We start from the raw sequence: 15,854 nt of genomic DNA on the forward strand, positions 1-15,854 counted from the left end.
AGATGGAAAGAGCAATTGAGGGAGAGTGACTGAGAGTGAGTGAGAAAAAGGAAGAGAGGGATGAAGGCACTTTATTTTACCACTTCCTGCGCAAGAGCATCCCTTCCCATCTGCCCTAGAGAGAGTATCCCGGTCAACCTCAGCTCCATGCCAGTCGGACCATCTGACCACTCCGGCATTACATCACACATTAACCACCACAGAGCTATACGCACACGGGAGAGGACACGCTTGCAGACATTAATTCATGAACACAAACAAATAATCCCATCTCAAAAGTATAAAAAAAAACATGCAGAAAGGTACATTAAACAACTTTACAGAACAAACAGCACAAAATAGCTTTCTTTTGATGTGTTGAAATGCAAATTTAAGTGAAAAAAAATGGTCATTTCAGGCTAAACAGCAAGCACACAAACAGGAACACTACACAACAGAAAATGGGAGAAATTGCCTACATCACTATCAACCTCATAACAACCCTTGGTAACCCCATTAAAATCAATTCATCCATGGAAGGTGTATCTAACACACACACAAGCATGGGACACACACAGAAACAGAGTTGAGACACACTAACCACACACAGCAAATGTATTAAATGCGAGGGCAAACCAATTACAGCACATAAACCAATTCTTGCTAAAACGAACACCACACACAGGCGCCACCATACACTCAATCCTTCTCAGAGTGCTGTAATAACCATAGCTAGTGTTTAGCTACAGGCTGGACCAAGGGGGGATAGTGAAAAAACCGTGTAATAATTTTCAGAGCTTAAGCTGCAGCAGAAAAGAAAAGCTTTTCAATATTTGATATTAAACATTATTTTCTTTTCCTATTATTGCATGTCATATTTACACTACACGCCTGAAATGAAGTATGTACTTACGGTGTTCATGCATGTATGCACCACAAAGAGTATGTGTGTGTGTGTGTGTGTGTGTGTATATAGACTTCTGAGATACACCACAACATGTCATAGTAATTCATCTGTCAGTAAGTGTCAGTAATGAACTGATGTCCATACCAACATGCATGAATTACAGGTGAGGTGAGATGCAGGAAATTTCCATCATTTAAATTAAATTAATGTAACTGTCTTCCCATCCACCAGTCAAAGACAGAAAGTGAGAAGAAAAGAGAGAAACAGAAAGGAAGAACATGAGAAAAACTAGTGCCAAACCTGCTGAGAATTAACACCCAACTATGCGGCTTTAGCCACTTTGAGCTTATTGTTTTGGCACATTCACTCTATAGCTGAATATAATGGCATTCATCAACCACCATGTATAAAACTGTAAGCAGTATTTGCCAGTAAATATGCTCAGACGAGCCAACACCTCCAGCCAAGCAAAAGGACAGAACAAATGGCAAAGAAAGTGAAAAATTTCACACATGTTTCTAGCTAAAGAGACAGACAGTTATTCTGAGAAGATGGTGAACACTAAATAGACCTTAAAGACGAATGACCATGGGATTTAAAGTACATTCAGAATTTCTTAGCAAATCAGATCAGAGAATGCCCCAGTTAGACAGGGTGCTTTAGGGTGCTGGGGTGCCAGACTGTGGATTAGTCTTCCAGCTGAGGCGCACAATTTTTTCCTTTTTGTTTTTGCTTGTGCACTGGTCTTTTGATGGCTTTTGGTGCCAAAACTTGATTTGCATATTTTCTTAGCAAATAAAACCTCGGACTCACTGTAGTTGTCGTTCTGGGGGCCTGTGGTGCAAAAGGAGCAGGATTCACTTGCTTTACTGAATCTGAATATTGCCCAAGGAAAAAATGTTTTCTGCTTCTGATAAACCAGTGAGGATGATGACGAATAGAGATGAACAGATTTCAATGAAATCTCACTGCATTAACCGATTGTAGACACAGTAGGCTATAGGAAGGAATGCCTTTAGTGCTCACACTGTTTTGTGTCAAATGACTGAGTAATCAAATGCCATGCTGTCTGATTGCTGGCTGGCTGACAAAGATAAAATGGCAATCGGCATCTTGCTAACTTGATTATTAGTTTAATTGTTTTTTGATTGACTGCTAGCTGCCTGACTAAATGGCTTCCTGGCCAGCTGTCACAGTGGTTGCTTGGTTGCCAGATTACCTGACTAAATGGCCAGTTGTCCAGCCAGCTGGTTAACGGACAAACTGATTGGCTGGCTGGCTGATTGGCTGGCAGACTAATTGACTTGCAAACAGGAAGGTAACATTTAGAGCTGAGAGGAAGCTGAGAAAACAACAGGAGCACACTCCACCCAACCATCCTGCACTGATGACACTCTGATTGCAATCACAACCAGGCACACAAAGAAACGCATACAAATGCACATGCATGCAGACACATGTTCAGAAATGTACTTAGTCTGTACAATATCATGCAGGACAAGTAGCCACGAGGACAAACACACAGAGATGACAGGAACAGCGTAGAGCATGCAAATACAGTACAGACGACGAACCTAACAAGTAGCACACATTGCCTATACGTGGATACAAAAACAGAATATGTTTAAGTTTCATTCAGCAATTAAGTGATTAAATCAAAAGAGACCAAGAAAATAGGTTGTTGTTAAAGAAAACAGCAAGCCAAAGAAGATATTTCACTTGGGCTTATTGCTTTAAAACTGTTTTGCAGCCTACTTCCTGCTTTCTGATACTCAAAAATTTGCAACTTTAATGCAACAGGGTGATGAATGGTGGTTCCAAATCTTCAGCAAATTAAAAAGGTAGTTTTTGACCACAGGTAGTGCTAAAAGAGCAGTGTTTTTAGGGGTCACTGATTTGTTTGTATGTTGTGTTCACATGCATTTGCAAAAGTTTCATGAGGAAAGAAATGAACAACACATTTTATGAGGATACACACACAATGCATTTTTGTGAGAACCACTGAATGAAAACACAATTTTTGTTTTTGTTTACAAGAAAACTCCACAGGACCCCTTTAATGTTTCAGTACAATATGCGCATACTCTGTCTGGTTTTCAATCACTCAAAATTCTCTGCCTCCGCTCTCCATCTTATCCCACACATTTATTTTTCTTTCTTTCAAGCGTGTTTTTGCTTCAGAAAGTTCTGTAACCTGACCTATGAGACTTGTTTCGACATTAAACTATTGCCTAAACAATTCAGGCAAGATGTGGACGGATTTTGAAAAATTTTGTTAGCTGAATCAGATCAGCCCAGGTCAGGTTTGTGCCAAAATTTCAGGCCGCTGCAATGCTCCGGTGCCTTCTTCACCACCTCTGCATACTCTTTCCATTTACTTAACATGACTTTTTCACTCTCTGTCTCTCTTTTTCTTCTAAACTGCCCACTTCACCCATATACTCCGTCTATGCTTCATTTCCTCCATCCCTCCATAATTCAGACCCACAGTAAACTGAGCAGAAAAAGTTTAAATCTATTCCCGCCCCACCACTTAGCCTATTACAGCGTCAGCCACCTACATTTTCTGTTCTCCCTTGCGCTTTTGCAATATAAAACTGACATAAACTGAGCAGATCAGGTCCCATGCTGCTATGTTAACCTTCCTTGCCGCTCGCCACATTACATCCTCGGCCACCTACAAAGCTCTCTCACTGCCGCCCTTGCTTTCTGATAAACTGAGAAGAGCAGGTCCCATGCTGGCGTGTTAACCTGCCTCGCCCACTCACCCCATTAAATCCTTTGACATCTACGCTGCTCGCACTCGTACTCTCTCACCCTCAGCCCAGTCACTAACACCCGTTCATTATGGATAGTCTTCTCTGCGGGGGGCTATCACTTCAAAGACACCCTGCTTTCCCTCTTCCGTGTCTGTGTGGAGAGGGTGCAGATGACAGGGTGCGATGAGGTGTACGGGAGGGAGAACTGGGGGTTGGGAGGGGTATAATAAAACTGACTGAACCGGAGCCACGCGATTTATGTATTTATTCATCACCAAGGAAGATGCGTATTAAAAGGTCGGGCAATTTTCCAGGTCACTGACCAAACCCACACGGTGAGGAGGCGAGGGGATGAAGAGGACATGAGAGGAGAGGCGAGAGAGAGAGAGAGAGTGGCTAAGATGGCAAGCTGGTAAAGGCGATATTGGCAGTTGGACACACATCGGTGCATTCACACCTCACCTGTGTGTGTGTGTGTGTGTGAGTGTGTAGAGCCAAGTTTGCCTAAGCACCACTGTTTGTTTGTGCGCGGGAGAAAAAGAGAGAGAGCGCATCTGCAGTTTGTGTATGCGTTCGTGTCTGTCTGCACACCGGCTGTGGTTAATGAGTTTGAAAGGTCAAACGCCTCTCAGAAAGATTAATGGGGTTTCCTAGGCACGGGGGTAATGGTTTACGAGGCCTAGCCGGACACATTTCCAACATGACGGTCATTACCACCACTGAGCAGAGACGGAAGGAGGGATCACAAGCAAAGACAAGAACGACACAAAACCGCTGGGCAGAAAACAGTGTGTGTCTATCCATCCGATGTATATGTGTGAATCGTTATTTTTTTATGTTATGGATTATATGTGTACATCTCCTTCAGCGGTCTGAGCTTTGGATAATGTATGCTGCTGAATATTTTACCTCTTAAAGTGGGCAGATTATGGCTCAAAATAGATTTTTGCTACAATAATCCACCATTGACTACTAACATAAGTTTGGACAAACATACACATAACAGAACAGAAATATGTAACAGAAAAGACAAGAAAGACACCTCATTAAATAGAACAGTAGGTTAAGGTTTCCGTAAAGTCAGCAAATCCTTAAAAAAAAAAAAAAAACAAGACTAGCTTTATATCATTTGGTTTGAAAAGTCTGCTGCAGGCTGCTGTCTGATTATGGCATGACATTTGTTGTGCTGTGGTGCATTCATGTACTGTGGGAGTCTCCAAATGGCAAGACATGATGGTCAGCCCTTTTTTTTTTGGTTTGAAGCTACCAGGTTCACATCTTCCTATAGACAACATCCCTTGGTTTGGTTATGAATCATTTACCCAGCTGGATTTTCTGATGATACTGCTTGTTGATGAAATGCTGTTCAACAGCTTGACATTCAGATGCACAGAACTTTGTGTGTGCATGAATTCACCACACAGATGCAGAGCTGCCTGTGTTCAAGAGTCTGAGTATGTGAACAAGTGCTGCAGCTTGACTCAGCTCAGGCCTGCTTACCACAGATGCAATTGCTGTAGATATCATACGGCTGCCTTTGGAGAAAGATTCAATATTTTTAAGATTAGTGTGTAGCAGGTGAATACAAATGTGTACATGTGAGGGGCCATTTTTTGCAATCTGAATGCACAAATGTTACATAACACCACTTTGGAAAATGCTTTAGCAGAATGTGTGATAAAAATTAAACTTTCATTAACAGTTCCTATATTAGACGGGGCTGGAGATGGTAGATGTGAAATGCAAGAGTGATTGGAGAAGCATGATGTAGCATTTAATCATGTGCGAAGAAGAAAGTGCAGACAGATGTACATACATCAGCAGGTTTGATGTAAGGTGTTTTCTCCACCTCTTGCTCACTCGCTCACTCTCACACTCACATACACACAAAGAAAGCAAGTTCTCCTAACATGTGTCATCAGTTCAGACATGGCAGAGGAGGACCAGTGGACACGAAAAGCACATTAAGAGGCCGCCTTCACATGCCGGCCAGCCTCAGCCGGAGCCAACGAGGCAGACACTGACACAACAGAGCAAAGATGAAGAGGGCAGGCTCATGGGAGAGGGAAGATTGGAGTATGGCGGTGAAGGTGTGAAGGTATACGGTGTCTCCAAGTATGCCACGTGTGTTCGTATGTGTTAGAAAGTAAGAGAGCAAGACTATTGGGAGCATGTGCATGAATCCATGAATCCATGTCTTGTCTTTAAAACATGCACAGTGTGTATAGCCAGTTTGGTTCAGGCACAAAAGGATTGCGCCTCATGTTTTAACAAAATGAGAGCCCACTGTTGTCAGCTCACATAACTGTTACATAACTGTATCTGGGCCACTGGACAACATTGCCTCAGCTGCAGCCAATCCAAAGGCACAAAGCAATGTTGGATGACCTTGTGCACTACACAGCATGTAACTAAGACTGATGTAAACACAATGAAAAGGGTGAAAAGGGCGCAATAGTTGTTTTTTTTTGTGCACTGATCTCAGAATTCATCCGTAATATTGTTCATCATTTTGCACAAATTCTTGATTCAACATATTGTCTCAACAAAGACACAGTTTACACAGTCTGTTATCCTTTATAGGAGAATGTGTGCGTACAAGTGTGTGTGTGTACATCTTTGTGTACATTTCAGGACCTCCGTCACCCTCCATGACAGTATGATGGCGCTGCCTAAACCAGGCTCAATTGAGGCTGATGGTCTCTAAGCCAACATCTGAAAGGAAGGGCAACACATTTAACCTGTGGTTGAACACTGCCTTTACACACACACACGCACGCACACACACCTATCCTTTCTTCACAAAAGCCTTAAAGTTGTCCCTGATTCAAAAGAAACCGATGTGACGCAGTGTGCTTGGTCAAAATGATGTAACTGCAAGCAAACTTGAGTTCACTGTAGAGGTCATTCAGCACCTGACATTTGCAATAACAGATCCAGGATAAGTCAAACAAAGAAATTAGAAAAAGTGGCCAAGTCAAGTGGGATCTGGAGAGCCAAATTTACCTACAGTGTCACAAAGGTGCTACTAAAGTTTTCAGGTATATTTATAAGATTTCAAGTGTACTTAGCATACATTTCCTTTAAGTCTAACTACAGATGGCATGAGCAAAGTCTTATAAGCTTGAAGTCCCGCTTGCCTTGATAAATCTGTTTTTCCATGCTAAAGCCTAAATGAGTGGGTGATTTTGTTTTCACTACTGAAAAAACAAGGAAATTAAAAGAAATGCGGGGAGTGTGAGGGTGGCAGACTGGCTCAGCTACGCCAAGTTGTCAGTTCAATTCCCAAAATGCCCACCCACATCAAACCTTGCATTAATGCAGTTAGTGTTTACTCTCAATGCAAAACACCCAGTGTGGAAATTTCTGCCAAGAGCACCGCTACAGCCCGGCACAAACACACACCAATGACATTTATCAACTTTAGACACCTCAGGACTGAAAAGCCTGCCAACAAAAACTCCTCTAATCCATTAGTATCCCAACAAAAGCAGCAAAGATGAATAATGTGTTTGAGGCATCCGTATAAAAATCAGGCAGATATATGTCTTAACTCTCACATGCTGTGGGTGGTGGGAGACATTTTTAATTTTTTTATTTATTTCAGTAAAATTTATTACTATTTTGCATATAACCTTTGAAGAACCTTTAGAGAACAGGCTCTTGAGGGGTTTACATAAGGCTCTGGCGTGAAAGCACACGTGCATTTGCTAAAGTAGCTCTGGTTGATGTTTCATTGTGGGTTTTAAGACTTCTCTCCTCTACTCTTCACATATGCAATGTGAGATGATCCTGTTTGCTCTCCATCTTGTATGAGTAAACATATTTATGACTTTCAGCGTCCCAAAGCTGTTCCTCACTGTTTATATGTGAGTTTATACTGTCCTGCAAGTTGACCCCTATGTAGATCCCTATGTGGTTTGCCATGATGGCCATGCCAGGAGGCTACTTTCTTTATTCACTGTCAGTCAGAATCAGGGACAAGCATTTTAAATGATTCATGTTAAAGGTAACGTATCATGCACATTTCAAGGTCTATATTTTTATTCTGGGGTTCTACTGGAGTATCTTTGCATGACTGACAGTTCGAAACTCCTTATTTATCTTATACCGGTCTTTTATGCAGCCTATTAGCCCTTTTCCATACACTGGTGCCGGCTTGGCTTGACTCGGTTTGAGTCGGGCTTGGGCATGACTCGGCGCAACTCAGCACATTTAAACTGATAATAGAAGTGCAAATCAACGCAGCATGGTTTGACTGGGTGTGACCAAAATACCAATGGAAAAAGGCCAGTTCAGCCTCCGTCTGTAACAGGTCTTTTTAACTCTTCTTTAAGGCCTGCCTCCTGATGAGCCCACTCCGACCAGTCCACCACCACTCTGGCCAGCTTCCAGAGTCTATGTAAACAAAAAAAACTCAAATACATCCAAACTTTTTTGAATCCAATCCGAAATATGCGAGTGGACAACGCAAACAACCTTAGCAACAAGGACTACAGAACAGATGGCCGTTCGTGGGCATGCACAAACATACAGGAGTAAGTAGAGGAAACTTTGCAAACAAAGCGTTCAGAGCAAGCTGAAGCCCTGGCTTTTGACTTGCAGGGAGTATTTTTACATATGTTCACCAAGTTTTGGCACTTTGACCATGTTTAATATAGACATCACAAAAAGCATGATATGTCCCCTTTAAGATCATAATTTGGAAAGCCATAGGAGGATCCAATATGTACATCCCATGTTTTTGTTTCCCCAGATCTCTACAACAGAGTGCAAATTTGAATTTTCCTTTAACTCTTCCTTAAGCTGCACATTGTAAGGATGCTTCTCAGTAGGCTTGAATAATGCATAAAGACAGCAGTCTAAAAATTAAAAGGCAAAAGAATAAAAAGTAGAAAATTTCTTTCACATTCTTAGATGGAAATATAGATGCAAGTGAATGTAAGCAAGTGTCGCACTCACATACACACAGACGCCAACTGAAGGAGATGTTTCAGCATACATTCATCAATGAAATGAGAATCCAAATGCGCAGTCCATCCGCAGTTCCTTCATCTATCACAGGCAGCTACACAGAGCCCCTTCCTTACTGTCCAATATGGCTGAAACACCTGCTAAACCCCCCCCCCTCCCCAGCTTTCCTCCCACATGTGCACAAACACACACACACACACACACACACACACACACACACACACAAAGACTACTCTTTCCCCCTCCCCTCCATCATTCCTATACACTTGCACACACACTCCCATCTCTTTTTCCGATGGCTCATTCTTGCCGATCCAAGCAGAATAGCCCTGATGCTGTAGTAGTGTTCTTACCCTGAACAAAGGAAATCAGGTGACCCTATTGGGATCCAATAGACACGCATACTCTCTCTTAGACACACAATTCATCAGTCTATCAGTCTCAGTCAATGTGTTCCAGTGAGTGGGAGGTAAATAAGGATCTGGCTGAGCTGCTGCATTGACTTGTTATAGGAACCCTGGGTCTGTTTGATTACATGTAACATACAAGAGCTGTGAAACAAAGAAGTGGTGGCAGCTTACAATTCCCTCATCACTTCCTCCCTCCCCCTCGCCTTTATTCCCCTCCAATTTTCTTTCTGTCACTCCCTCATCCATGTTCCTCGTTTCGCTCCAACTCAGCGTCCCTCTTCCCTCGCTCTTCGACCTGACACACCTCTCCTCCCATTATTTCTGTTTGTAATGCATCATTTTTTGGATGAGTGTCCTCATCCTCCGCCTCCCTCCCTCCACACCTGTAACCCTTCCTTCCTCCCGTCCCTGAGGCATCGACAAGAAAATGTCGCAGCACTACGCCTGTCATCTTCACAAATCGCTCTGACCTTTCATACTCACGGAGGTCACAGTCATCTGATACAAGACAGACAGACACACACACACACACACACACACACAAACAGAGGTCCAAGGCTGTCCTTGCCAGCCAAAGACGGACCAGTGCATTGGGCCCGGCAGTGGCAGCAGAGCAGAAATGACCCTGCATCAATCACAGACAATTAGTCCCAATTGATGCCTGGGAGGATGGTGTGCTATACTCCTCTTCCAGTCTGGCAACTGCCAGTAAACCCAATATTAATCAATCACAGCACTTATAAGTACTAATTATAAGATTCACTAATAGTATATCATATAAATAGAGTTTAATAATGGCTAGTCACTTTAATTAACTTCAAGTCAACAGTAAAGACAATCAAATCAAATCTAAATAGAGCAGATGTTCCAAATAAATGGGATGTCATTGGAGTTATAGTAATAATAATAACAGTTGAGTAGGCAGTGGCCCTGCTATGATGAGCCTTTAATTTAAAGTCTGCCTCTGCCTTAAAGGGACACTCCAGGAATTTAGTACTACACTTCCACAAAGTTGGGAGGCTTGCAAGAGACAAATTTTAAAACAGAAAGGTCAAAGTCGATGCAGCGGATCCTGAGATATACTGACTTTTGGGTCCTAAAATGTTAACTGTAGCTGTTAAGGTGTATTCAGACCAAACACAAAGTGAAATTTAAGTAAATAAAAAGACACAAACGGAAGGAAATTACTATAAGCAGTGCAAACTTAGGCAAAGATGCAACTGCAAAAGTGTTTCAGCTTTTGCTTGTGATACATTGCCATCTTAAGTATGTATAAATAATGTGACTTAATCCCAAACTATCAAACTATCCCTGTCGCAGCATCCCAAAGCATCATATTGGGAAATATCACCTGCGAATTTGAAATGACACATGACATGAGGAGCTCGGGCAGCACACCAGCATAATAAGGCAGCAGGTAAACAATAGACTTCATGCTTGAAAGAACATAGTGCAGTCAAGTCACCCAGGTCATTCTGACACGGCGAGGCATCGAACAAAAGTATGGCTGCACAAACAGGATAGACCCACAGGTTACGCTGCAGTTTTCTGAGACTCTTTTCCTCACGCTCTCAATCACTCCGATCCTCTCACTCACTCTGCTTCTATTGTTCTCTACCTGGCTTGTGCCCTCTCTCACTCTCTCGGCTTGCTGCAGAATGGATGAATGCAGAGGGAGGGAAGGAGGGAGAGCGAGACGGAGAAGAGGGGAAGTAAATGAGATCCCGATGAGATGCCAAGGTGTGTTAGCGGTGAGGCGCGGGGAATGAGAAAAGCGGCCTGAAGGGAGGGGAGTGGCTAAATTCACTGTGTGTAAGGCGCTGGTGTGGGATGGTGGACACCCGGCTCTGCCTGTGAGGAGCCCCCGGTCATATTAGTGTTTGCTAAGTCAGCTCGAGATGCGAGAGAGAGAGCATGTTCAGGAAGGGAGGAGAGGGAGAGAAAGGAGGGGGTATAGAGGAGAGGAAGAAGAAGAAGAGGATGACATATGAGAGGACAGAAGGGAAGAACAAAGGAAAACAGGAGGCAGACAAGAGTAGAGCCCAAAAGTAAGGAAGAACTAACAACATGGAGCCTCACATAGAAGCAACACGGGAAAATGCTGTTGGCACATGAGAAGAAATGAAATAAGCATGTAAAACTATGAATAAGAGGTTCTAAAATGATTTAAATATGCTCAAGGACAGATTAGAAAAGAGAAAATTCATGAATGATGATCAAAGATCCACATAAATACTGTAACGTAATAAAGGGCTTTAACAAAATCCCTATACAGGGAAGACTTCTGCTTTATGTACACACATTTCCTCTGTTGAAATGTAGCGCTAATGGCAGAGTTTCTCCCTCTAATAGAACACAGTAGACAGGTAGGTAAATTACTTCATTTAATATGGATATAATGGCAATTATAAGTAAAAAAAAAAAAAAAAAGAAAGAAAAAATTCTCTCCAGTGTTTTTTCTATCTCCCAAATCCTTATGAACAGCAAGAGGAATTGCTGCCAATACCAGCCTTCAGGAGCACATTGCTTTCACAGCAATTAATCGCTGTCACAACATCAATTAAACAAAAGCTAGCATCCAAATCCGGCTATCCAGCATTCCAGGGAATCAAATCAATCTGGCAATGAGTCTGCGAGTGTGGCATCCAATGCTGGAGAGGAAGCGTGTGTGTGTGTGTGTGAATGCAAGACAGTACAAATGTGTGTGTGTCTCTAAGTGTTCATGTGTATCTACATGTCCGTGCACAAAAGGGCCCTTCAGTACCAGAAATTGTCACACCACGCATGTGTGCACTAATGCGTATGTTTCATGAGAAGGCTTGCATGCAAGTGCAACATGTACATGTCAAGTGAGTGGGTGCATTTGACCCTGAGTTGCGTGTGTGCCAGTTGTGCATTAATGTGTGTCAATGATGTATGGCTGTGATGTGTGTAAAGTGTGTCAAATGTACTTTTCTGGAGCATATATAGGTTACTGTATACGTATAAGTATACATATATATACATATAAGTGAGGCTGAGATTGATAAAGGAGTGTGTTTGTATGCACATGCGCGTGTGTGTGTAGCCAAAATCCACTCAGCTATGCCTTGCCAGTAAAGACCCTCTTTAGAAAGAGCCTGGGGGTCTGAAGCCATGATGTTCTTTTCCACTTCGCAATCTCAGAACTGATTAGGGTCACTTCCCTGGCTTCACCTAAGCCAGCCGGTCAGAAACACACACATTCAATCAGCACCCTGTTTTAACTGATACAACTTACAGAAAAACTATAGGTTTACGATATCGCGGCTAACTTGTGGGTACAGAAAGTATTTATCTCTGGCAATCAGCCAGGCTGCCGGTAAATTGCTGGACCACAGCAGTACCTTCCTAGCTCCCTCACACACTTCAGTGCAGATGCACAAGGGCAATTAACAGAGCCAGCTATCCGAATCCCAATCCCACATCAGTATTAAATCTTGATAAAACACTCAGTGAATTGTACATTGTTTCCCCTGCATTCCAGTTTTGACCCTCTGTTTAATGCTGATGGAAAGACAAAGAGAGGAACTGACACTATTGTTGCCCTACTGTTGAAAACTATTTTAAAAAACTGATGGAGGAAATACTGATCAGAGAATAACTGAGGCTAAAAAAAAAACGGAGGAGAGCTGCATGCAGCGGGATAAGCAGTAAGGCATCAGTCTATAATGAGTCCTGTCGTCCGTGCCACAGCATCAGTGACTGTTGGAGTATGAAAAGACAAAGAAACCAGTTGCACAAAGATGCCGTGACAAAAGCCCACAGCACAATTCATATCTTTGTGACAATAGACTGGGGATTTTCTTTTGCCAAAACAAAACTGACTTTTTTTTCCTTCTGAACAAATGAGAAACCGGATGCTGAAGCAGCCTGTATCTCCTCCTGTATGATATTAGAAATGTTAGAAATGTAAGAGTTCAGTTTATGTCTTTGGGACAAAATCAGTTATTTAGCTCACAATCTACAAGGCTGCTAATAATATTATTTTTTGTTTTCAATAAGCTCTTGTACCAAAGTGTCATGTTCATCTTTTTTGAAATTACAACCAACTGAGTGACTTATCACCTCACAAACTCATATTTGTTCGCATTTTGATGTTATTCGTTGAAAACGCTTCGAGTTCACAGAGCACAAATGCGTAAATCTGTCATAGTCAAGCTTCTTGAAACGAGTCTCTCCGTTATGAGGCAAAAAGATCTTCTTTTTTCATGTGCAATTTGTGCAAATAAATATTTTAGGTTCGTTTTAACTCCACTAAGATGCCCCCACACTAATTGGATGCACCTGCTCCCCATCACAGGACAAGCGCAAATGCCAAACTATCTCCGCCGCGGACATGCGACTGTCGGTCAACACTGCCTGCTGCTGCGGCGACCAGTTTGGAAACAACGGAGCCAAAACAAACATTTTCCACATACCTTCCTCGCCTTGACAGTCTTCCACGAGGTTCAGCAATAATATCCAAAGCACCGAAATCAGCGTTTTACGGAGATCCATGTTTGTCTGGCCAGTTCCGCGGGGCTCTTGTCATCTCTCTCCAGCCTGCGCGCAACGCACCGCAGCCGAGACGCACTCAGTGTTTGAATGGAGCAGATGCCGTCTGGGCAAGTAGTGCAGTAGTCAGAGAGCCACACGGCCTATTTGATATCTCGGGGGAGGGTTTTGTCGAGGAGATTGACACCGAGCGGGCGCAATGAAGTGGGTTGTGGAGTCGAGGGTACAGGAAGGTCGACCTATCGAGGAACTGCAACCTGAAATCTCCGCGCCAGGTGTTTCCACAACAGTTGAGTCAACCGTGCAGTATTGCTTCTTTCCAGACGTTGAGATGTCCATGGATTTGGTGAGAGTCTTGTATGTGTTTAATGATCACATACAGGTTTTTGGTTTTAGGGGTCCTAAAGGGGGGGTTGCAGATGGTCTTCAATTTAGTGTTATCATTTCAATTAGGTGGTCACAGTCTGTGATTTAAATGTTACAAAAGGGTCACTTCACCCTGCTATCTCTCATGTCAGCTGACAGGTCTTTTAATACAAGAAACAACTCTGGACTATGACCAAAATAATTAGTTTAATGCAGTAAAACAGGCCTGTGTTTAAACACAGAAAAAGCTTATTTTCCATCATTAAGACAAACTCTTCAATAATGTGTGAGTTTAGCTGAAATGTATGTGGTAAAAAAAAGATTTTGACTTTACAACCACTGAATTACAAAAACTTTGGCACACTCCAGTGATAATATAGGAAAAAAATGACACAGTGATAGATCACTACCCCACATGGATCCAACCCAGGGACATTGAGATAAATGGGCTAAAAGCAGGACATAGACTGCACCAATTTTTTTTCTACAAACAGAAACATAGCCGTCACAATAATTTGAGAAGACGCTCAAATCTGACACATAGTGGCTATAAAAAAATTTTAAAAAAATCCCTAAGATATATCTTTCCTTGTCATCACAGGCGCAGTACTATATTAAATAAAATACTACTACATACCAAAACTCAAATGAAAATCTCAAATTTATGTAACCAAATTTGTCAGCTGCCCCAAATCTCTTCCCTTGATAACATAGAAGCCCTGGAAGAGTCTCCACAGGCAAAAATCCCACCCAACACCTACGTTAAGACACCATTTAATGGACATAACATACTCTTTTTTACTCTTTTTACACAAAGTTTGCAAATACACTTGAGATAATTTATATAATGGAAATCACTTCCTTTCTTGGGGGGGGACTATTGATTTGATGCTACTTAAAGCAAGGAGACATGTTCATAGCGTTCTCTACCGAGCAAATATTGTGGTTTTCCTCTGGGTTTGTTTGCACATCTTCAGAGTCAGGAGAGCACAATGATTTGAAACATGGAAAATGCTGTTTCAAGGGTTTGCATCACTGTAACACACAGGCTATACTTAAAAGTCCCTCTCTCCATCTCTCACCATCGTATAGCTGCACGCTCTGTGTGTATATGTGTGTGTGTGTGTGTGTGAAAGTGCACACACGCATACACACACTTTGCCCTGAATTGATCATTCTCACAGTTTAGCTTGGAAAGCAATACAGTTCGTTGCTGATTGACAAGCGAGATAGGTTTTTTTTTGCAAAGAGAAAACTAGTGATGTGAACACAGGTTGAATCTCAAATCAATAGTCTTTTCTAGGTGCTGGAAGGAGATGGGCGCAAGAGATTCAAAGAGCTCGGTTCACTACATATCCATCTTTTTAACAAATCATCAACACATGAGTCACTCAGAAGCTCAGATTGTCAAGAACATTGAAAATAAGGTTGAGTACATAAGCAGTTATTTTAAGTAAATGATGTATAATTCATGAATATGTTCTTATTCTTTCTTTTAAAGAGCAATTCGAGTGGCTCTGCAAATTACAATGACCCAGTGATGTGGAATTCTGTCCTCAAAAAAGTTAAAGAACATTCATCAGTCTGTTTACTGTATGAAATTATCCCCCTTTTTTTAAGCTACATTTAGCTACTTTTCAAACTTTAATGACATGCTAATGAAAAGGCTAGTCAGCACACCTAATTTTCCCCTTAAGCAAGCCCTGCAACTGCCGGACATAAAACAGCTCCGTGATAAATGTAATGAGTACTTTTAATACCGTACACTCACCCCCTCCGTGCAGTGGTATGCACGCACACACATACATACTGTACACTGCCCCCCCCCCCCCCTCCCCTTTTGCTCCATAATCAACGGTAAGACTCATTACCACGGTTGTCACCCAGCCCCCACTGCATTCCTGCTCTCTCTATGCCTCAACCACACACACACACACATAAACA

The 15,854-nt window shown here is 42.2% G+C and overlaps 1 protein-coding gene across 2 annotated transcripts in view; it reads right to left on the reverse strand.

Annotated features, from left to right (window-relative positions):
* Positions 1 to 13,831, reverse strand: part of LOC122969699 (ephrin type-A receptor 7-like) — a 154,523-nt gene extending 140,692 nt beyond the window's left edge. Inside the window, exon 1 of one of the 2 annotated variants that reach the window (XM_044335620.1) lies at positions 13,469 to 13,816. In XM_044335620.1, coding sequence (XP_044191555.1) covers positions 13,469 to 13,547 — 79 coding nt within the window. In that variant the 5' untranslated portion in view covers positions 13,548 to 13,816. Of the gene's footprint in view, positions 1 to 13,468 lie in introns of both variants that reach the window. The other variant, XM_044335621.1, reaches the window with a different exon arrangement.
* Between the last annotated feature and the right edge of the window lie 2,023 nt (positions 13,832 to 15,854).

This window comes from Thunnus albacares, chromosome 19 (genome assembly GCF_914725855.1).
Source record: "Thunnus albacares chromosome 19, fThuAlb1.1, whole genome shotgun sequence".
In the NCBI taxonomy this organism is placed as follows: Eukaryota; Metazoa; Chordata; class Actinopteri; order Scombriformes; family Scombridae; genus Thunnus; species Thunnus albacares.